Source organism: Canis lupus, chromosome 10, assembly GCF_048164855.1.
Source record: "Canis lupus baileyi chromosome 10, mCanLup2.hap1, whole genome shotgun sequence".
Lineage (NCBI taxonomy): Eukaryota > Metazoa > Chordata > Mammalia > Carnivora > Canidae > Canis > Canis lupus.
In genome coordinates, this window is record NC_132847.1 from 69,261,142 (window position 1) to 69,285,867 (window position 24,726).

Below are 24,726 nucleotides of genomic sequence, written 5' to 3' on the forward strand. Positions count from 1 at the left end.
CCCCGCCCCATCCCCCGGGTCACGAGGAGTCCTGGGCGGAGGTCCCTCCCCGTCCTCCTCCGGGTGCGAGCGGCAGGGAAAGACCTGGCTCGGGGATCCCTGGCTGGCGCAGCGGTTTAGCGCCTGCCTTTTATGGGCCGGGGCGTGGTCCTGGGGTCCTGGGTTCGAGTCCCGCGTCGGGCTCCTGGCATGGAGCTTGCTTCTCCCAATGCCTGTGTCTCTGCCTCTATCTTCCTCTTTCTCTATCATGAATAAATTTTTAAAATTTAAAAAAAAAAAAAAAAAAAAAGAACTGGCTCACTACCAGATCCAAGGAGAAACCAACACCCTCCGGCTTTCCCGAGCCCCCACCTCTGCCTCCCCCTCGCAAGCCAGGAAGTGCGCCTGCGCATGTGGCCTCCTGGAACTACATTTCCCAGCATGCTTGGCAAAGGCCAGGCACCCGCCGGCAGCGTCCCCTACCGGCTGCAGAGTTACCTTTCCACCTCCAGGCGACTTTGCTGGGGGGTGCGGTGGGGGGCGGGGCGCTGGCTTTCTTTCGTTATTCGAATAAAAAGAAAAAAGGGACGAAGGAAAGCTTTTCCTTTCGCAATAGGCAAATATGAATCCGAAGGGATGCAGGTTTTTCGTTAACACAGAAAAGGAACAGCTTTTTCATTATATTAGTAGATGAATATAACCTTTTATTCAACAAGGTTAGGGAAAAAGGGCGGGAAAAAAACCGAACCCCAAACTAGATGTAATTCCTTAACAAAGAGATAATTACTGTTTAACACTGTAGGATAGATAGATAGATAGATAGATAGATAGATAGAATTCAAAAAATAAGTCACAGCCACATTCTTCCTGTGTGGGGAAGTGGTCTTCCCTGTGAAAGAAGGAATTGATTCCAACCAAGAAGGAAGTAAAACTAACTTTTGAGGGTAGTACTTTTTTTCTAGTTTTTTTTTTTTTTTTTGTCTTCCTGTTATGTATTCAGGTTATGTTCACCTTAATGCCACCCAAAACAGTGCTTTGATGAATCCTTGTAAATTGTGCCCTCCTCCACATCTCTTCTTGAGCCCAATAAATGCATTTCATTAAAAGGGAATGTACATACCTTACCTTTTTTTCTATACAAAGAATATTAGGTGAATTGTAGAGAATAAAAAAACAACAACAAAATTAAAATAAAAGCCCATTCTAAGATACCCACTATTATATAAATATTATAGGCTATTTCTCTATGTGTGTGCATCTATATGGTTAAATATGTACTTATTTATACTTCTGAAATTAAAAAGAGAAAAGTGTCGGGGCACCTGGGTGGCTTAGTCAGTTAAGCCTTCGACTCTTGGATTTCAGCTCGGGTCCTGATCTTAGGGTCCAGAGTCAAGACCCTTGTTGAGGACCAAGCTGTCTGTGGAGTCTAACTTTAAAAAAAACCAGGGGTGCCTGGGTGGTTCATTAGATGGGCGTCAGACTCTTGGTTTCACCTCAAGTCTGATCTCCTGGTTGTGAGATGGAGCCGCCACCCCCACCCCCCGAATCTCTCTTTAAAATAAATGAATTTTTTTAATCTACAAAATTTTTTAAATATAGCCATGCAATAAATGGAAAGTGCTTTTAAAATTTAATTTCTTGTAAACATTTCTTCATGTCTTTTTTTTTCTTCTTCATGTCTTTAAATATTATTCTACACTAATGTTAGCACAGTTTTCCATCAAACTGAGTCTAAATATTTTAGTAGCATACTATTTCCAATTTTTCCTATTATAAGCAAATATGAAATAAATATGCCTATAGCTAGATCTTTAGCCACACTCTTATTAGAACAAAATCACAGAGAATTAAATAAATTTTAAATATCATCAAACTATCTTTCTAAAAGGCTGTAATGATTCATACTTTCACCATCAATACACGTCTTTTAATCCATTTGGGCTGCTATAACAGGACACATACCATGGACTGGGTAGCTTATAAACAACAGAAATTTCTCAGAGTTTTGAAGGATGGGAAGTCTAAAACCAAATACCATGACTGTGACGATTAGGTTTCAACATATGAATATGAGTAGCTATTGCTGCTACTCTCTGGTGTGTCTCATCCCCTTTTAGCATTTTTAGGTATTCTTATAACTTTGTAACAACTTCCCTGTATTAAAGTACCTCTATTGAACTATCTAGGTTTTTCCTGACTGGAATCTGCCTTATATATCAACCTTAAAAATTACTTCCCCTATTTGATGTTTTCTTGATTTTACTTTGTTTCCTTGATTAGGAAAGTTAGGTATGATTTATATGTTTATTTATCATTTGAAATTTTTCCTTTTTCTTCTTCCTTGGCACTGCCTGCTACAGTTTTTTGTTTTGAGGGACAATTTACAAAAAAAGCCTGAAAAGTACTCTTCAAAAAGGACAAGATCATGAAAAACAGGAAAGAGTAAGGAGGTCAGTTGTGTGACTTTTGTTAACATTTGTTAAGTACAGTCCTGGGGTGTCAGATGTCAAGTCAAGGTTCAACAAAGACTGCAAGGGTAAGTGAAATAAAGAAGCTTATTACTCACAGGTCCTGGAGGAGGCACATGGCACTCAGGGGCACATGGGGCGGTTTAGGCGGGGTACAGGCAGAGAGTGAGCAGCAAGATTTGGAGCATATGGCTTTACTAGGGCTTGAGGGGGGTAGGGCTTTGGGATTCTTGGGCTAAGGCCAGAATGGTCCATTCAAACTAAAAAAAATGAGCTTTTGGTAAGTTTTGAGGGGTCTTATTAAGGTTCACATAAGGGAAGGATGCACAGTCTCAGGAGACACTTTACCACAAAGACTACTTACTTGTGATTCCGCAGGCTATTATCTGAGGCATGCACATGAGGGAAGAGCTAGTGTCGATTCAAGTTCCTTAACCACACAAAATGGAGGACAAGGAGGCACTTTATGGAGTAATTTAGCTCACCTATCAATAGTCACAGGCCAGAGGAGACAAAAGAGACACAATGACTAAATCCTATGTGATGTCCTGCATTGAATTCTGGAACAAAAAAGAATAGTGGAATTCAAATAAAGCCTGGAATATGATTAATATTAACGTTTATGTGTTAGTTTTCTAGTTTTCACAAATGTACAATGGTAATGTAAGAAGTGAAATATCAGTAGAAACCAGATGACGGGCATATGGGAACCCTCTCTATCTTTGTAACTTTTGTAAATCTAAAATTATTTTCAAACAAAAAATTTACTTAAAAAGTCCATTGATTATGTTTATATGTATGTTTCTGGACATTCTCGTCTTTCTATTCTGTTGATTTAGGTTTATGCTCAGCCAATATCACACTTTCTTTATACTTACCCTTAGGACAATACCTACACTGACTTGAAATCAGATAGTGTAAGTCCTCCAATGTTAACTTTCCAAATTATTTTGGTTCTTGTACTTCCATACAAGTTTCTGTGTAATTTCTTTAGAAAAAAAAAAAAGGCCCGTTGGGCTTTTGATTGAGTAGATCAATGTGGGGACAAATGACATATTAACATCACTGAGTATTCCAATCCATAGAAGATGATCAGCCTCTCCATTTACTTAGTTTTAAGTTTCTGTCAGCAATATTTTGGAATCTTCAATGCCTAGCTTTGGTTGATTTATTCCTATTTTATGGTTTATGACGTTATGGTAAATGGATTCTTAAACTTTATTTTTCTATATTTGGTTGTTAATATGTACAAATACAATTATTTTTTGCATATTGGTCTTTTATCCTAAGAACTTCTGAAATTCACTTATAAGATTTAATCTTTGGGGTGCCTGGATGGCTCAGTTGTTAAGCATCTAACTTTGGCTCAGGTCATGATCTCAGGGGCCTGGGATAGAGCCCCATGTCTGGCTCTGCACACAGCAGGGAATCTGTTTGTCCCTCTGATCCTCCCCCTACTCATGTTCTCTCTCTTTCCTTCTCAAATAAAATCTTAAAAAAAAAAATTTAATCTTTGTAGATTCCTTAGGATTTTAAATGTGTAAGATCATGTTATGAATAAAGATTTACTTCATCCTTCCTAATTTGTATGCTTTTTTTTTTTTTTTTTTTTTACTAAACTGGCCAGGACTTCTATCACACTGTTGAATAAAAATGAGGGGGCACCTGAACAGCTCAGTCAAGCATCTGACTCTTGATTTCATCTCAGGTCATGATTTGAGGGTCCTGGAATCAAGCCCCATGGGGGTTCCACACTCAGTATGGCATCTGCTTGTCTCTCTCCCTTTGCTCCTTTCCTCCCCACCCCCACCCCACTCTCTCTTTCTCTCTGGAATATCTTTTTTAAAAAATGAGGACAGACATTTTTGCTTTATTTCTAATCTTATGTGGAAAGAAGTAACCATAAAACTGGTTGAGGTAGTTATCATCTGTTGTTTATTTGTTGAGAGTTTTCATCACTAATGTTGAATTTTGTCAAATGCTTTTTCTGCATCTATGGAGATGTATTTTCACTCATTAAAAAAAAAATTGTTTTGGTGGGGTGCCCAGGTGGCTCAGTTGGTTAAGCGTCTGCCTTTGGCTCAAGTCATGGTCCTGGAGTCCTGGGATCCAGCCCCACATTGGCCTCCCTGCTCAGGAGGGGGTCTGCTTCTCATTCTTCTGCTGCTCCTCAATTGTGTTCACTCTCTCAAATAAAGACCTTTTTAAAAAATGTGTGAATTACATAGATGGATACATTTCACTTATTATTTATTGTTGTATTCAAAATATTTTTTTTTAAGTAGGCTCCACCCTGGGCATGAACTCACTACCTGAGGCCTGAACACAAGACCCTGAGATCAAGACCTGAGCTGAGATCAAGAGTTGGATTTTTTTTTTAAGAGTTGGATTTTTAACCAACTGAGCCACCCAGGTGGCCCTCAAAATATTAACTTTAAAAGAATTTTCACGTTTACACTTATCAGGGATATCAGCTTACAATTTCCTTTATTATGTCTTCAACAGGCTTTGGTTTCAGGGTAATACTGATCCAATACAATGGGTTGAAGAATGTTAATCCTCCACTATTTTCTAAAGTTTTTGTAGAATTAGTATTATTTCGTCCTTAAATAATGATAGAATGCCCCAGTGAAGCCTCTAGACCTGGAGTTTTCTTTTAGGGAACATTTTAAATTACAAATTCAATATCTTTATTCAGTACAGGCCTAATTCAGTATTCTAATTCTTCTTCACTCAGTTTTGGTAACTTAACATTATTTCAAGAAAATATTCCATTATACCTAAGTTGTCAAATTTCTGAAATAAATTCATTAATAACTATCAACTTTTCAACTCTGAAATAATGGTGTCACCTCCTTTATTCCTATTGGTAATTTTTGTCTTCTCTTTCTCTTAAATCTATTCAAGATTTATGAATTGTATTATTTCAGTGAACCACTTTTTGTTCTCATCGATTTTTCTGTTTGCATACACTCCAGTTTAGGGATTGAACATTTTCTGTAAAGGGCCAGATAGGAGATATTTTAGGTTTTGTGGGCCACCTATGGTTTCTGCTGTGTAGTCTCTCTTTTATTATTTTTTCTTTTCTTTTTGTTTAGTTTGTGTTTTTTTTTTAAAGATTTATTCATGAGAGACACACACAGAGAGAGAAAGACAGAGAGAGAGAGGGAGAGAGAGAGAGAGGCAGAGACATAGGCAGAGGGAGAAGCAGGCTCCCTGCAGGGAGCCTGATGTGAGACTCAATCCCGGATCCCGGGACCATACCCTGAGCCAAAGGCAGATGCTCAACCACTGAGCCACTCAGGAGCCCCTAGTTGGTGTGTTTTAAAACTTGTTAAAATATGAAAATGATTCTTACTTTAGGGGCTATATGAAACATGCCACTAACTAGATTTGGCATGTAGTCTGATCCCCTGTTCTAGGTCATTGATTTGTGCTCTTCCATTTATTACTTTCATCTTCCTACTTATTTGGGGTGTCATTTGTTCATATCTTTCTATCTTCATAAGATGGAATTTTAAAAAATTTATTTTACATATTTCTTCTTTTCTAATAAAACACTTAAAATTATAAATTTTATTTTAAGTTCTGGTCTAGTGACATCCCTGATACTTTGACATATTTTATTTTCATTTCAATATTATCTAAACATTTTCTAATTTCTCTTGTGCCTCATCTCTACCTAAGCTAACAAGTGGAAATTGAGTTTTTTTTCCACCTTTTCAGAAAAAAGTCATGGTGTGCTTCCCTCCCATCCTACCCACACACATACTCATATACTGCCATTTTGTTCTGTTATACTCTAAGAATGTCTGAAACTGTGAAGTGTGTAACTGTGATGACAACCTGAAGTTGAAATAAACATAATACCATCAGCTTGTAAAACTTCAAGTGAACATTAGCATCTTGATGACAAGCATATTAACATTGTAATTATTTAATTCCCAAAGCATTTAAAACCATATTTTCAGCATTATTAAGGTAGTTCCATTTGTTTTAACTTTTAACTCTGCCTGAAAACTCTGAAATACCTGTGAGTTTATGTACACTGTAATGTTTCACAGTCCCTAGGTATGAGTCATGGTGTCTTGTGTAATCTCTTAAATTCCAGTTGTTTAAGGAGACTAGCACCTAATTCATTGTGCCCCCAGAAATACCTATTAGTAATACTGCTGAAGTAGAAAGGAAGTAGTATGAAATATCCTTTTAAAGAGAATACAAGTACATACACTTAGGTGACAACATATTAGGAAGCAAGTTGAAACACACACACTGGGAGCACCTGGGTGGCTCAGTCAGCTTAACAACTGACTCTTGATTTTGGCTCAGGAAGTGATCTCAGGGCCATGGGATCAAGCCCAGAGTCGGACTTCACACTCAGTGTAGAGTCTGCTTGTCCCTCTCCCCTGCTCCTCCCCCCATCCATCCCCCTACTCATGCTCTCTTTCGAAATAAATAAATAAAACCTTTTTAAAAAAACAATACTGGAAGAATTCCTACCTATTTTAATTCATGGCGATATTAGCTATGTATAGGAAACCATTAAATAGAAGACAAAACATTGAATATTGAGATGTTGAATCTCCTAAAGGACCTGAGACTTGAAATGACTACAGAAGGGGCATGAGCTTTCTTCTTGCTTAAGTCATGCACAGAATTAATAGAATGATAGGAAGGATAAAGGGCTAGAAAAACAATGAATTCTAATGATGGAAGGCTCTCTTAAAATATTACATAGTCTTATATGAGGCCTGACAGGCAAGCTGGATCTGAAAGAACTTCTAAGAGACAGAGTTCCACAAATTATTGGCTGCACAAACGGCATTATCATATAGTTTCCAAGATGACAACACTGAAGGGCATGATACATATGAGTAGTTTAGTTTCTGACATGTTCGTTTAGAAGATCAATCTCATACATTTACATCCCAGCTCAATATTTATCTTCAAAAGTGACTAAAAAATTACCAATAAAAGAATTACATGACTGCAATTCAATATTTAGTTTAAAATCATCATTTGTGGGGCACCTGGGTGGCTCAGACAGTTAAGTGTCCAACTTTTTTGATTTTGGCTTGGATCATGATCTCAGGGTCATGAGATTAAGCCCCAAGTTGGGCTCCATCCTCAGCACAGTTTGCTTGAGATTCTCTCCTTTCCTCTTCCTTTGTCCCTTCTCCAGCCCACACTCTTTTTCTCTATCAATAAAATCTTTAAGAAATAATTATTTGAAAGTTAAAATTTACAGTAAAAATCATGGCTGGTGTTAACCATTTTTAATTTTAAAATGTTATTTGTAATTTAAAATCTAAGAAAAAATATTTGATTCAAAATTTAGGATCCAGCTCATTATGATGTATCAGCTTCACCTTTTATTTCAAGGGAAGGCTAAAAAAGTTTTCTGACATCAGTCACTCTTTTCATAATATTACCTGACAATTAATATTTACAACTTATATAAGGTTAGGTTATTGTGCTTGAAAAGTAAAGGATGCCTTGGATAACAGAATTTGTATGAAAAATTATTTTTGGGACGCCTGGGTGGCTCAGTGGTTGAGTGTCTGCCTTCAGCTTAGGGGGTGATTCCCAGATCCCAGGATCGAGTCCCACATTGGGCTCCTTGCTGGAAAGCTGCTTTTCCCCTCTGCCTGTGTCTCTGCCTCTCTCTCTCTCTCATGAATAAATAAAATCTAAAAATAAAAAAATGATTATTTGTGATGATACAATGACTGCTCTACAAAACAAAGCTTAATTTTTTCAAACACATCATAAAATAACAGTGTAACTTCTATGTTCAAACTGATCACAAGAAAATTTATAGGGCAGCAAAACAGGTATCCCTGAACCAATAACTCAAAAAATATATCTCCAAGAGCTTCTGCATGTAAGAAACTAAAGTTTAATACTTCCTTTTAGAATGCATGTTTCTTCTTGTTTAACATAATGTATGGACATGATACAGAATACTATATGATGTCCAGTCAAATTCAATTCAATTCTGTCTGGAGCTGAAGTGACATTACACCCATTCCTTGTCTTCAGTGTGACAGAATCCTGTGGAGGCTAAGAGACTGATCTGAATCTCAACCCTCCACTTACTAGGCACATGAATTTAGCCAGATCAGAGAACCTCTCTGGGCTCCACTTGCCTCATCTATAAAATGGTAATAATTTTAGTTTCATACATTTGCTCTAAGGATTAAATAAGAAAGTACACTGTCAAATGTGGTGGCAGGAATATCCAATAAAGGGAGTTTTAAAAAAATTCAATTCTGATAATCACAAGGATATAAAGATCCCAAGCTATGCCTAACAGTAATCACATAAGTGCTATGAGTTGAAACAGGATGATGAACAGGAATTTCTTTGTGAAGAACTATTTTTGTTACATGTTGAATATGCCAACATTGTCTACAGCTGCATTACCACCTATTTTGCCTATTGTTTGATGGCTCTCTTAACTCTGTATGCTTTACATCAAGCAATATTTTTAAAAGTCTACTACTTTCTTTAAAATTTATTGAGAGAGAGGGAGATAGTGCATAAAAGTGAAGGGCAGAGGGAGATAGAATCTCAAACAGACTCCCTGCTGGGCATGGATTCCAGCATGTGGCTGAATCCCACGACTCTGAGATCATGACCTGAGCTGAAATCAAGAGTCAGATACTTCACCTACTGAGCCACCGAGGTGCTCCCTACCACTAACTTTTGATGTCTCTATAAATGCATTGGTTTCATCTTCTCTTGATTCTATACAACTCAAGAAAGAATGAGGAAGAGTTATTTGTAATTTAGTTATAATTTATCCTTTTATATTTTTTAAGATGTGGGGGGAAATGGTGTCATTTAGTGTGGAAAGGCAGGTGTAAAAAAAATAGGCAGGTGTAAATATCAATATTCAATTCCAAATGACAGATAATTTGGGTTATGAATGTCATTCCTACATCACTTGTAGAATGATCACCTATAATTGTCATTTTGTTGTCCTGATTAATCAATTTGCAATTCATCTTTGAACAACACAGGTTTCAACTGTGCAGGTCCATGGATTTTTTAAAAATAAATAAGTACAATACTGTAAATGTATTTTCTCTTCCTTATGACATTCTTAAAAACATCTTTTCTCTATCTTACTTAATTGTAAGAATACAGTATGTAATACAGTATTGTAATACACAATGTGTTGATTGTTTATATTACCAATAAGGCTTCCAGTCAATAATAGGCTATTAGTAGGTAACCTTTTGAATAGTTAAAAGTTATTCATGAATTTTCAACTGCACAAGGGGACCTTCACCTATGTTGTCCAAGGGTCAACTGTACTCATTTAAAAAAAAATCTATACCACACAGTGATCAAGTCAATCACAGGCAGTTGAGATTTTTCTGTCATACCATAAAAAAACTTTTACTATCAGGCCTGAATCAAGATGTCCAATGTAATTTTTTTTTGAAACATGATTTTTCAAAATTGCTTCTCAGTATGAATTTTCTGGTGCTTAATAGTTTGGGAGCTATTGTTGAAAGCTTCTCATGTTTAATACATTCATAGAGTTTTTAGATTTTATGAATTCTATGATGTGTGATGAAATTTTGATCACTGAATTAAAGTTTCCTCATTCCATTAAAAGGGTTTATGTTCCATATGAATTCTCTGATGAACAATGAGAGTAGATTTCTTACTGAAAGCTTTTCTACAATTACTACATTCATAGGGTTTTTCTCCAGTATGTATTCTATGATGTACAGTGAGGTGTGACTTCTTACTAAAGGCTTTTCCACACTCAATGCATTCATACGGCTTCATTCCAGTATGGATTCTTTGATGCACAATGAGTTGTGATTTCTGGATAAAAGCTTTTCTGCATTCACTGCATTCATAGGGTTTCTCCCCAGTATGAATTCTCTGATGTTCAATGAACTGTGAGCTCCGGATAAAGGCTTTCCCACACTCACAACATTTGTACCTTTTGTCCCCACTGTGAGTTCTTTGATGTACAATGAGATCTGACTTTTGAATGAAGGCTTTTTTACATTCATTACACTCAAAAGGTTTCTCCCCAGTGTGAATTCTGTGATGTACACTGAGTTCTGACTTCCTGTTGAAGGCTTTTCCACATTCATTACATCCATGAGGTTTCTCCCCAGTATGAATCCTCTGATGTATAATTAGCTGTGACCACCAGATGAAGGCTTTCCCACAGTCACTGCATTCATATGGTTTCTCCCCAATATGAGCTCTTTGATGAACACTAAGTGTTGACTTCTTGATGAAAGCTTTTCCACATTCATTGCATTCATAAGGTTTTTCCCCTGTGTGAACCCTCTGATGAATAATGAGGTTTGACTTCTGGGTGAATGCTTTCCCACATTCACTACATTCATAGGGTTTCTCTCCTGTATGAGTTCTCTGATGCACAGTGAGTTGTGACTTCTGAATAAAGGCTTTTTCACATTCATTACATTTGTATGGTTTCTCCCCAGTATGAATTCTCTCATGTACAATGAGTCCTGACTTTCCACTGAAGGCTTTCCCACACTGAATACATTTAAATGATTTCGTACTGGTTAGAATTTTCGGTTGTATAAAGGGGTGTGACTTCTCCATGAAGGCTCTGATGCATTCATCAGATGTTCTGTTCAGATGAATTATTTTTCCCAGCACATCGTTACATTCATGATCTATCTCCTCAGTCAGTGGCTTATTGTTAATGAATGCAATGTGGTTCAAAAACTTGTCTTGGTTTTCCTGGTGATTTATCTCATTTCCAAGTCTCCAGTCTTCAAAACTTGAGTATACAATCATGTTATGGAGTATCACTTGTTCAGAAATGCTCCTCCATGGTGTTAATTCTTTCATCTTGGTTATAATATCAAAGTCTGAAAAAAGCCCAAATGTAAATGATGTTACTTCACTCTTGAGCTCTGAAGAGTACAAAAATTAATTAATTAATTAATTAAAAATAAAGCTCTTAATTTTCACATAGATAGAAATCTGATAATGAGTGTAGTCAGCTTTAAAATGGAAGAATATGACCTTAAAACCCAAAGATAGAAGAAGAAAGATATAAAAGAAAAAGAAGGGAATAATGGAAAGAGAAGTCAATGAACTCAGTGTTGCAGTTCCACAGGGCACCACTGTCAAGTAGATCCAAGCAGAAGTAGATCAAAAATCATTTCAGAAAAGACAAAGTAAAGATACTAGCAAAGGAGACTGAAGGTGAATTGAAGTGACCAGCAGAAAGACTAAATCCACACTAAATATAAAAATATTCAAAAATATTTTTTAGGTAACCAGACAGAAGCACAACTACAGGGTAGGGATTTCCAAGTATATGCATCTTCAAGAGTCAGATGACACAAAAAGCATGGGATAGGAGAGGTTTTATTTAAAAGGGGGAAATTCTGAGTTAGAAGAACAGGCATTTTTAGGGGGAGAAAAAAAGGCAAAAAAGGAAGAAATACCTACTCATAACTGGGTGGTGGTAATGGGGAAATAAGAAAAAAGGAAACTCAGAGTCCTAGAACACAAAGAGAACCACAAAACCAGAAAAGCCAAAACTCCTCTTCAATCCCAAAAGAAAGAGGGGAAAAGGCTTTGCTATATTAACAAGGACTCCATAGTATTTAAAAATCTTATTAAAATACTGTAGAGTAATAAAAGTGAACAAAAAAATACAGTCCATAGAGTACTACAGAAAATCAGGAAATGGGGCAGCCCAGGTGGCTCAGCAGTTTAGCCTTCTGCCCAGGGCCTGATCCTGGAGACCCGGGATAGAGTCCCATGTCGGGCTCCCTGCATGGAGCCTGCTTCTCCCTCTGCCTGGGTCTCTGCCTCTTTCTCTCTGTGTGTCTCTCATGAATAAATAAACAAAATCTTTTTTAAAAATCAGGAAATGAATTTGTGCAGATATCAACAGAGGAAATTGTCCCTTGCAAAAAGCAAAAGCAAAACCAAAAACAACAATGACAAAAACACTAGCCATAAAGCAGAAGAAAATGTTGTCTAAACTCCAAACAGAATCAAATATACTCAAACAAGCATTTGAGGACATGGAAGACCACCATGAATCAGAACTTATTAAAAAGAAGAAGAAGAAATAAGTAAACAAAAAAATGAAAAGATGAAAAAGAATTGGTTAAACTCAAGGGAAAAATGAAAGATTAAATTACAAGTGCAGGCAGGGGTATAAGGAGAATATAATAAGCAGCACTGAAAAACACAGGAAAATAACCAAGTTAATAAAAATAACATAAAGAAGCCAGTAAAAACTGTCACAGAGAAAGGAGAAAAAGAAGGCAAAGACAGGCAAAGAAGGAATATTTGTATTATTGGAGTAAATGAAAAACTTAAAAACACAAAAGATTGTACTTCAAGACATATTACACTGAAAGGAAGGTGAGAAAAACAAGATAATTAGAAAGGATATGAATATCATTCAGTAAGTTACTTTGGTAGAGGGTATATCTAAGACTGGGTGAATACATAAAGAAAGGAGTATAAGCCCATTTTGGAAGAATAGGTGCTGAAGATATTAGCCAAAGGGAGGTTAACTAATTAAGAAATGTCCTAAACAACATGGGCATGAAGAAGATCCAAGATACAGATAAGGAGGTTACCTTTCTCTCTAAAATTTAAGCAAAGAAAATGGATTACATGGCTGTTAGATATGTAGCAATGTTATTTAGGTATCTGACAATCCCACACTGTCATCAGCCCCTTCTAGAGATCTATGGCCTTAAAGAAGATTTCCTAAAAAAATATTTCAAAGATAAATGTCTCATTAATCAATATTAATCTTACATCCCTGTCTCCCATATGCCAGGTTCTCACTTACCTGAATAGGCCCAACTTGAGATTTCTTCCTCCTCCATCCATGGTTCTCCTTGGTTCAGTAACATTACATCTGATTTCAGATACTGACACCCTGTTTATGGGAATGACACAGGACTTGGGCATTAGCGGACATCCAACCATCCTAAAACTCAAGCCCACTACATATACACCAGAATAGCTAAAATAAAAAGACTAACATTACCAGATGTTGATGGAACTCTCATATGTTGCTAGTAGGAAATAAATCAGTATAATCTCTAAGAAAAACTGTCTGGTAAAAAGACAAAAAGACAAAAACAAAGAACAACAAGATTAAAATAAAAAAAAAAAGAATGTTCAGAACAGCTTTATTCAATGACCCAAATCTGAAACAAGTCAAATAACTGTCAACAGTAGAATGGGTAAGTTGATGAATTACCCTATACTCATTAAACAGAACATGATGCAACAATAAGGAGAAACAAATATTGTCATGCGCAACAACATGGGTGAATTTTATAGACACTATGTTAAATGAAAGCTGCCAGACAATTATAGTGATTACACTTACATGAAGTTCAAGAACAGACAAAACTAATCTATGGTGATAGAAGCCACAGGTTGTTATCTCTGAGGAGATAAATGGCAAGGGGTCAGAGGGGGCCTACTAGGGTGCTTGAAATGTTCTATGCCTTGATCTGGGCAGTTAAGTAACATAGGAAAAAGACTCATCAATCTGTATATGTAAGATTTGAGCACTTTACTATATACATTCTATTTCAATTAATCTATAAAAACTAAGAACTTGGACATAGCCCATCGTCTTTAACCCTCAAAGAATGAGCAGGATGCAGCACCCATTTTCTTTTCATCAAAGTCCACTGGACAAAGTTATGATCATCAAGACAGTATGGTACTGGCACAAAAACAGACACATAGATCAATGGAACAGAATAGAGAATCCAGAAATGGGCCCTCAATATTCGACAGAGCAGGAAAGACTATCACTGGAAAAAGGACAGGATCTTCAATAAATGGTGCTGGGAAAATTAGACAGCCAGCCACGTGCGGAAGAATGAAACTAGACCATTCTCTTACACCAAACACAAAGATAAACTCAAAAGGGATGAAAGATCTAAATGTGAGACAAGAATCCATCAAAATCCTAGAGGAGAACACAGGCAACTTCTTGCAAGATACATATATGAAGGCAAGGGAAAGAAAACCAAAAATGAATTATTGGGACTTCATCAAGATAAAAAGCTTCTGCACAGCAAAAGAAACAGTCAACAAAACTAAAAGACAACCTACAGAATGGGAGAAGATATTTGCAAATGACCTATCAGATAAAGGGCTGGTATCCAAGATCTATAAAGAACTTATTAAACTCAACAGCAAAGAAACAATCCAATCATAAAATGGACAAAAGACATGAACAGAAATCTCACAGAGGAAGAACACAGACATGGCGACCAAGCACATGAAAAAATGCTCCGCATCACTGACCATCAGGAAAATACAAATCAAAACCACAATGAGATCCCACCTCACACCAGTGAGAATGGGGGAAATTAACAAGACAGGAAACCACAAATGTTGGAGAGGATGTGGAGAAAGGGGAACCCTCTTGCACTGTTGGTGGGAATGTGAACCAGTGCAGCCACTCTGGAAAAACTGTGTGGAGGTTCCTCAAAGAGTTAAAAATAGAACTGCCCTATGACCCAGCAATTGCACTGCTGGGGATTTATCCCAAAGATGCAGTGAAATGGCAGGACACCTGAACCCCAATGTTTATAGCAGCAATGTCCACAATAGCCAAACTGTGGAAGGAGCCTCGGTGTCCAACCGAGGATAAAGAAGATGTGGTATATACATATACAATGAAATATTCCTCAGCCATTAGAAATGACAAATACCCACCATTTGCTTCGAGGTGGATGGAACTGGAGGGTATTATGCTGAGTGAAGTAAGTCAATTGGAGAAGGACAAACATTATATGGTCTCATTCATTTGAGGAATATAAATAATGGTGAAAGGGATTAAAGGGGAAAGGAGAGAAAATGAGCGGAAAATATCAGCGAGAGAGACAGAACATGAGAGGCTCCTAACTCTGGGAAACGAACAAGGGGTGGTGGAAAGGGAGGTGGGCAGGGGGTGGGGGTGACTGGGTGACAGGCACTGAGGGGGGCACTTGATGGGATGAGCACTGGATGATATGCTATATGTTGGCAGATTGAACTCCCATTAAAAAAAAAAAAAAGTCCAGGGCAGCCCCAGTGGCGCAGCGGTTTAGCGCTGCCTGCAGCCCAGGGCGTGATCCTGGAGACTGGGGATCGAGTCCCACGTCAGGCTCTCTGTATGGTGCCTGCTTCTCCCTCTGCCTGTGTCTCTGCCTCTCTCTCTCTCTCTCTCTCTCTCTGTCTCTATGAATAAATAAAATCTTAAAAAAAAAAAGTCCACTGGAGTATCTAGTACTCAGAATCAATATTGTTTTGACTTTGTAACTTGAAAGAAGCTCATTACATATTCAGAGACCCAGAAGCTTTTAGTAAATAAAAAAGGAAAGGCAGTCAATTGGGTACTACGGTGGTCTTAATATACGTTCCTAAATTCTTCGGCACTCTTTCCTTCAAGAGGTTCTCTCCTCCCCTTACTCATGGGCTGGGCTTAGTAACGATTTCTAATTAACACAAGGTAGAGGTGATGGTATGTGATTTCAGAGACCTGGTCAAAAAGGCACTGTGACTTCCTCCTGGCTCTCTTGGATCACTCTATCTGGAGAAGTCTGTCATGTCATGAGAACAGGCGTCTAGGGCAGTCCGGGTGGCTCAGCGGTTTATCACCGCCTTTCGCCCAGGACCTGATCCTGGAGACCCAGGATCCAGTCCCATGTCGGGCTCTCTGCATGGAGCCTGCTTCTTCCTCTGCCTGTTTCTCTGCCTCTCTTTCTCTCTCTCTTTGTGCGTGTGTGTGTCTCATAAATAATAAAAATAAATAAATAAATAAATAAATAAATATATATATAATTTTTTTTTTAAAGGAACAGGCCTTTATGTTGAGGAATTGAGATCTCTTGCCAATGGACAGCAAGGAGCTGAAGGCTCCTGTCAACAGCCATGTGAGTGAGTTGTTATCTTAGAAATGGATCCCCCACTCTCAGTCAAGCCTTCAGATGACCGCAGCCCCTGCTAACATCTGATTACAACCACACGAGAGACCACAGCCAGAACCACCGAGCTAAGCCCTTCCAAACTCCTGACCTATGGAAATTGTTAGTTAAAAATATCTGTTTTAAGCTACTAAATTTTGAAGTGCTCATTATGCAGCAGCAAATAACTAATAGCTTGTACCCTCTGAGAGAAGTTCTTACCCACTGAAACAAGGTTGCTATAGTTCTCCAGCATCACGTCCCTGTACAGGTTTCTTTGAGCACAGTCCAGCTGCTGCCACTCTTCCCAAGTGAAGTCCACAGTCACATCCTTGAATGACACAAATCCCTGTAACAGGACATTCTTGATCAATCTAAAGTGAAAAACACTGGGTAATGTGTAAAACATGTGTGAGAAATTATTGCTGTTTTAATCATGCAGAGTTCATCATAATAAGTTAAAGAACATGTTTACTACAAGGCCAGTTTTACTATGTGGGAGAAACAGAACTCCTATTTGAAAAACTTTCCATCAATAAAACACATATTAGGCCACAACACAACCAGCATTATTTGTGTTGAATACTAACACAGAATACTGTGTAATACTAACTCAAAATACTAATATGAATAAAACACAGGAAGTTTATGGACTGGTAGATGGAGACAAACAAGTAAATATATAAATGCTATGGGGTGTTAAATGGGTTATAATAGAAATAGGAAAGAAGAAATAATTCTATTTTGGGAGGGTGAGTTGGGTTTTGTAGAGGACGCATAGTTATGAATAATGAAAAATGTAAAAATATGTTTTAAAAGTAACTTTTTTTGAAATGTTAAAAATGAATAGTGTAAACTCCAGTAAGTTATGGAGGAGGGGATAAGATCATTATAAATGGAGGAAGGAGTAAGAAAAAAGCCATGGAGACATGAAAAGGAACATGGCAAATTCAAGGAACTTTTCATACCTTTGGAATAATGCTCAGACATTATTTATTCATCTACCATTTCCACAATTTTTACATATCTGCATGTCATTCACACTATTTTTGACTTAACAATTTTAACAACTCTTTTATTTAAATAAATGATTTTAAAAGGAAACCACTAAAGGGAAAGCCAGTATCAATTCCTGAAATGAAGATAGCGAAAATCTGCAAAACAAGCATATACTGATGAAATGTCATGTATGAGGTTTACTTTAAAATACTCTAGAGACTCCTAACTCTAAGGAAACAAACAAGAGGTAGTGTAAAAGGAGGTGGGGGGGGATAGTTGACAGGCACTGAGGGGGGCACTTGATGGGATGAGCACTGGGTATTATGCTATATGTTGGCAAATTGAACTCCAATAAAAAAATATACAAAAAAAAATACTCTAGAAAACAGGGGCACCTGGGTGGCTCAGTTGGTTAAGCATCTGACTCTTGATCTCAGCTCAGGTCTTGATCTTAGGATCCACACAGTGTGGAGCCTACTTAAAAATAAAAACATATAAACCAAAAAGCTCTAGAAAACAAATAAAGGAAGAAAGAGGGGAAAGATGTAAGATTGGAAAAACATTGATAATTGTTGAAAATATATGAAGAAGTATAGGGGTTTATTAAACTGTTCTCTAAATTTTTGTGTGTTTGCATTTTCCATTAAAGAACTTATAAAAATTAAATACAACAAAACCATTGTTTTTAAAGTTTAAGTGAAAATAAAAACAATAACATAAGAGCAATATTTAATTGGGTCAAATTTATTTTTTAAAATGCCTATTTAGAAACAATGAGAAGAATAGAATAATTTATGATTAGTTAGTAGTAAAGTACTACTTTGTTTTTACTTATTTTTCAAACCATGATAAGGTTCCACCTCAATAAGAGAATTAAATTTTTTTTTAAATTTTTTTTAAATTTTTTTATTTATTTATGATAGTCACAGAGAGAGAAAGAGAGAGAGGCAGAGACATAGGCAGAGGGAGAAGCAGGCTCCATGCACCGGGAGCCTGATGTGGGATTCGATCCCGGGTCTCCAGGATCGCGCCCTGGGCCAAAGGCAGGCGCTAAACCGCTGCGCCACCCAGGGATCCCGAGAATTAAATTTTTAAATTTGATGTTAATCAAATCCAACCAAGATATATCTGAAAGACAGTGGGAAGATGAGGGAAGGAGAGCAGTCAACTAAACGTGCTTGGGTTTTGGGCTAAGCAACTTGCATCTCACTAAAGTCCAGAAAGCAAGGAAGAGCAGGTTTGGGTGGAAGGGAGAGGTAGAATCAAGAATTCTATTTGTCCAACAATAAAAGGACAAATGATTCAGTTTAAAAATGGGCAAAGGACTTCAATAAACATTTCTCCAAAGAAGATATGCAAACGGAAATAAGCACAGGTAAAGATGCTCAACCTTATTAGTCATGAAGGAAATGCAAGTCAAAACCACAATGATACAACTTTACACCTAAGAGGATGGTCATAATCAACAAAATGGAAAATACAAGAGTTAGCGAGGATGTGGAGAAATTGGAACCCTCATACATTCCTGGTGGGAATGTAAAATGGTACAGCTGCTGTACAAAACACTGGGGCAGTTCCTCCAAAAGTTAAATGTAGAATTACCATATAACCCAGAAATTCCACTACTAGGTGAGAACAAAAGACCCCAATAATTAGAGAGCACAAGCTGAAAGATAAGACAGATTCCCTCATGTCAAGGGAGAGAAACTATCCTTTTAACCAGCCCAAATAACCATGGGAATCAAAACTAGTTAGTGTAGCCTGAAGTGACAAACCTGCACAAAAGAAAACAATATTCACAAAACCCCCTGCAAAACATCTTATCATGTTCTCCAGTGGCTGGCCCACCCTGAAGCTACCACCAGCTACAGCGAGCTGTATCCTGTCTGGCATTCTGCTCCTGAAGTTACAGCTTAGGACCTGAGTCTGACCAACTGAACTTGCAGGTTTTTCCTACCTTCCCCTTCCAAGCACATTTTTGGTTGTAGCTGAAGGCTGCCATCCCCCAGTTCACACACTGTATGACAATAAAGCTTTCTCTTGCCTGATTAAATCTTTCATTCCAGGAATTTTGGTTGACATAGGTATATACCCAAGATTTGAAAACAGATACTCAGAAAGATACTTGTGTGCCAGTACTCATAGCAGCTTTACTTACATAAAGCCAAAAGGTAGAGATAACCCAAGTGTCCATCAGTAGATGAATAGATACACAAAATGTGTTTATATGAAAGAATTTACTCAGCCCTAAAAAAGAAGGAAGTTCTGATACATGCTACAGCATAGATAAACCTTGAAAACATGCTAATTGAAATAAGTTAGATACAAAAGCACAAATTTCATATGATTTCACCTCTGTGAAATATCTAGAATAAGCAAATTCATAGAGGCCAGAAAGCAAGTTATGAGATTACCAAGGGCTGTTGGGAGAATTGGGAGTTATGGCTCAGTGGGCATAGTTTTTACTTGATGTGATAAAAAAAAAGTCTACAAAACAGACAGTGGGATGGATTCACAAATTGTGAACATAATTAATACCATTGAACCGCACACTTAAAAATGGTTCAGATGGCAAATTTTATGTTATAGTTTACCACAAAAATTCTATTGGCAAAAGATTTTATTTATTTACTCATGAGAGATACAGAAAGAGAGGCAGAGACACAGGCAGAGGAAGAAGCAGACTCCATGCAGAGAGACTGACCCGGGACTCGGACTCTATCCTAGAAATCCAGGATCAGGCCCTGAGCCAAAGGCAGATGCTCAACTGCTGAGCCACCCAGGCGTCCCTCTATTGGTCCAAATTAACTTTGTTTCCCTTGTGAGATAACTGTCCCTGGCGTAGTTTCTATCTGTGACTCGACAAGGAGTAAACTTACATTAGTTCCGTTACCGACAGTACTGATAATATGATTTATAATAAACATATATATTTGGTCTTTGTAGTTCCTAGCACTGAGCTCCTAAAACCCTTGGAATTTTCAATGATGAAAGGGATGATGGTGTCTTTTGTTAGGTTAATGAGGTGGCTTCTAGAAAGCACCTAAGGTGGGAAGGCTGGTCACCAGGGGAACCAAAAGAGAATAGACAGTTGGAACTTTCTGTCCCATTCCTGATTTGGGAGGAGGGAGGGAGGGCTGGAGGTTCAATCCATCGGGAGGGAGGGCTGGAGGTTCAATCCATCAACAATGGCAAATAATTTAATCAATCATGCCCACATAATGAAGCCTCCAAAAAGATGCTAGAGAGTTCAGAATGCTTCCAAGTGCCAGGTGCCAAGCCTTGAATTCCACGCTTCTTTGTTCAGGACATTGTCTTATGAATCTCTTCATCTGATTGTTGATTTGTATCTTCTAATATCCTTTGCAATAAACTGGCAATCTAGTGGGTAAATTGGTTTCCTGACTCCTATGAGCCACCCTAGCAAATTAATAGAACCGAAGGAGGAGGTTGTGGGAACCTCTGATTCATAGTTAGTCAGTCAGAAGCATAGGGCTTGTGACTGGCATCTAAAGTGAAGGACAGAGTACTTGACCTATAGGATCTGACATTATCTCTAGGTGAGTAGCGTCAAAATTGAGCTGAAATGTAGGACAGACAGCTGGTGTCAGAGATTGCCTGGTGGTATAAGGAAGAAACCCCACACATTGGAATTGGGTGCAGAATTATAGGTACATAATCCAGTATTCCCTGAACTTTTAAAATCAGAGACTGGATATTGTGATATGACAAGAAACACATATTTTGGTCTTCATCCCTGGCTCCTAGTCAGAATTTTTAAAACCTTTGTAATTTCCTAAGCAATAAAGGTGTGAGGAGCATCTTTTGTTCTAATATTTGTCTCTGACCCTGGTTCCTAAACCTAGAACTCCTCTAAAATCCTTAGAATTTCCTAGATGACAAGAGTGTCTTTTGTTCTAATGAGAACACACACACACTAATATATAACTTTAAAAAAACATAAATTATATATAAACGCCTCAATCAATACTGAGATATTATGGCCATTAAAAAGATATGTATGTAAGAGTGCCTGGATGGCTCAGTCAGTGGATCATCCAACTCTTGATTTCAGCTCAGGTCATGATCTCAGGGTTGTGGGATCAAGCCTTGCATCAGGCTCTGTGCTTAGCATGGAGTCTGTTTGAGATTCTTTCTTTCTCACCCTCTGCCCCTCCTCCCAGTCACGTTCTCTCTCTTGTCTCTCTCTAAAATTAAAAAAAAAAAAAAAGATATGTAGGTGGTTCTCATCTATTCTCCCCATACCCCAGGGGATCACCTTGCACATTCCCTAAGGAATGGATGCTCCCTACTTTGAAGACAACTATACTGAAACTGTGTGCTACACAGTGGGTATAACCAAAGGAACATTATAGATAAAAATTAGACATATACCTTCAAATAAAAACATCTAAAACCATAAGACAATCACAACCATTAAGACGTTTGCTAGCAGCGTTTAGCTAAGTGATAAACCAACAGAAATGAGCAAATTCACTTCATCCCCACTATCCATGAAGCATACTCACTTGATATACACTTTAAGTCTCTCAACCTATTGCATTTTAAAGGAAAAATATTTGATTATTTATTGGTTAAAAGCTGCAAATTAAAATTGATACTATTATAACCTTTAATAATATTAACTCCTTGGAATAATTTCACAAACTTTTATTCACGGATCAAGGCAGACTTTTTTTGAAAGCTATGTACTTAGGCCCCATGATTTTACCACCTAGAAATTGAATTCTGCTTTGATATTATGCCCTATGGTTATTTGGAGAAGTGGTTTAAGAAAGAGCTATGGAGGAGCCTCCTATGGAATTTATCACGGGTTGGTAAATGTAAAGGACACTGCCTACTATATTATATGTATGCATCAAGAGAATAATTTCAAACCTAAATGCCAAAAATTCTTTACTTCCCTCAAGAAAATATCACATTAATAAAAAATTAATTTATTAAAAAAAAAGAAAATATCACATTTACTATAAATCCTATCATTGCAGATGATATGCTCAACTTCAATGAACTATGAAAGATCCTATAACTTATATGACTATTTCACATTTCCTTGGTCTAGATCATCTATTTTATTTTCCCTGATCTCTATTTACATTTTTTTCATTTAATCGAATTAATTCTTTTAAACTGCCTCAAATACAATTGAAAGTAATATGGGGTATAAATAACTCACTTACCTGAGACTTGGTCATTTTCTGTTGCTCTTCAGAAGGCCCAGATATCTGTGAAGACAGAGCCAGGATGAGCAGGGAGGGATAAAAGGAGACCACCTTGAGTCTGGACCTGCCCTGTGATTCCCAGAATCATGAGCCTAGAAATTCCTATAACCAACTACATAGAGGACTCCTCTTCAGAAAATTCCCCTTTCAAAGGTTCCTTTGAGAGACCACAAAAAAAATTATGCTGTGATAACATCAACTTACTTACAGTTCTGAAAGGGTCAGGCCATGGTATGTTTTACTTTTGTGGATGTGTATCCCATTATATATTTAAGAAGTTCCTCCTCCTTTGACTCCATTATATATTTAAGAAGTTCCTCCTCCTTTGACCCCATAATTCTATAATTAGATATTTATCCTAAAAAAAAGGTACACATGGGTGTACATAAAGATATATCTGCAGGGATATTCTTTTTTTCTTTTCCTCTGCAGGGATATTCATCACGATGCTGCTTGATTACTTAAAAAGTAGAAAAAACCCCTAGGTGTTCAACAACAGGGGTTGGTTAAATCAGTCATCGAAGGTTAGAATTCTAGTCATTAAAATATCTTAGAAAAATATTTACAGATTTGGAAAAATCTTCTTGTTGTATTACAAAGCAAGAAAAATAGGTTATAAAACACTAAATATGTTGAAATGTATTTGAAAGACCAAACAAGCATCTGAAAGGACATACATCAAAATGTGCCACTGACCTCGTAACCCAAATTCATACCAAGGAAGTTCTAAGGGATACAATTCACTAGCTCAGTACATTCAATGAGCTCTAACAGTCACCCTCATCCATTGACTTCTAGGACCATCTAAAATGTATAGGATCAGTTCAAATGTCATCTCCTCTAGAGAGACTTTCCAAACGCCTCCTGGACAGACTCAGTCATTCCTTCCTCGGACTTTCCCACAGTGCCCAACACTCTACAGGATACAGGGTTTTCCTGATGGAGGCTCAAGGCAAGGGATGACGAAGCCTGAACTAAGACTGTGGCAGTGGGAATGGGGAGGACAAACTGCAGGGATGCCGGGGAGGCAAAATCACCGGGATCGGAAGATTGTTGGGACGTGGGGAGAAAACCACATGCCACCAGGATTTGTACTATGGGCATCTGGAGGAAGAGTGATGAGAAGGTGAATTATGGAGAAGGAAGATGATGTACTCTATTTCCACCCTGTTAAGACTGAAGTTCTGTGAGCAAACCTCACGGAGCAGTGTCGGGGACGGGGGGGCTACCGTGAATCTGGAGCTTGTTAGAAATGTCTGGGGTGGTGCTGTAGATTGGCAGGTCATGGCTTAAAAGGAGGAAGCTGACACAGTGAGCGGGCTTGAAATTGTCCGGGGATTGAAAGGCAGGCAAGGGTTTTTGAGAGGCTCTGGCTTCACGTACTTAGCTGGCTACAAGACAGTAGTGGAGAATGGAAACTGCCTGAAGCCCATTCACCAGATGGGTGCAAGGATGGAGACCCCTGGGGAAGGACGGGAACTGTCCCCCGGACCCCCACATCCTTACAGGCATAAACCCGTACGAGAAAACCCAGCACACAGTATGTGTGCAGTGCAGCCCGCGTGCAAACTGCCAGGACTCGGGGCTTGGAGCGCCCACCACTGGTCTCGAGCCACCTGCTCCCCCAAGCTACCCCCCAGGCTGCCAGCAGTTGCCCCCTACAGCCCCACACGCTGACCCCAAAAGAGCTCTAGAAACCGACATCGGTCTTCAGGGCCCAGGACCCGAGCAGGGGCTCTGAGGGCCTCCGAATCACCGACTCCCACCCGGTCGCTGACCCTCCTCGGAGCCCAGTCCCAGCAGCGCCACGAAACACCGACCTCCAGCGGGCGGCGGTCGCTCTTTGGACCGAGCCTGCACCACCACGGACCGCTAGAGATGCTCATTCGCGGATCAAACATGATGCCCTGACTCCCAGCACCGCAGCCAGCGACTGACACCCCTCAACTCCCAGCCTCGCCTGCAGGGCCCCCGGCAGAGCGTTAGCCGCGTCCCCGCCGCGTCCGGGCTCAGTCCCCATCCCGCGGCTGGGGCTGCGGACTCTCGGGTATTAACCGCGGAACCAGGCGC

The 24,726-nt window shown here is 38.5% G+C and overlaps 1 protein-coding gene across 5 annotated transcripts; it reads right to left on the minus strand.

Annotated features, from left to right (window-relative positions):
- Positions 1-7,312: 7,312 nt before the first annotated feature.
- LOC140641894 (uncharacterized) lies at positions 7,313-24,726 on the minus strand. Of its 5 annotated transcripts, XM_072842381.1 has the most exons (7): positions 24,477-24,726; positions 22,615-22,659; positions 21,943-21,968; positions 16,637-16,763; positions 13,489-13,557; positions 13,288-13,377; positions 7,313-11,329 (listed from the first exon to the last, which is right to left on the minus strand). In XM_072842381.1, exons 5-7 carry the CDS (start codon positions 13,508-13,510, stop codon positions 10,074-10,076), a joined length of 1,368 nt encoding a protein of 455 aa, XP_072698482.1. In that variant the 5' UTR covers positions 13,511-13,557; positions 16,637-16,763; positions 21,943-21,968; positions 22,615-22,659; positions 24,477-24,726; the 3' UTR covers positions 7,313-10,073. The 5 variants fall into 5 exon arrangements, with proteins under 5 accessions (XP_072698482.1, XP_072698481.1, XP_072698480.1 ...); XM_072842380.1 differs by lacking the exon at positions 21,943-21,968 and having other exon boundaries at positions 13,489-13,553; XM_072842379.1 differs by lacking the exon at positions 21,943-21,968.

Excerpts from the sequence above, each read along its gene's own strand:
- LOC140641894 (XM_072842377.1), bottom strand. The coding sequence starts at position 24,557 with ATGTTTGATCCGCGAATGAGCATCTCTAGCGGTCCGTGGTGGTGCAGG. Across the intron at positions 16,764-22,614 it reads AGAAAATGACCAAGTCTCAG|GGATTTGTGTCATTCAAGGA; the intron begins GTAAGTGAGTTA and ends GTCCTGTTACAG. Across the intron at positions 11,330-13,287 it reads CTCAAGTTGGGCCTATTCAG|ACTTTGATATTATAACCAAG; the intron begins GTAAGTGAGAAC and ends GGCTTTTTTCAG.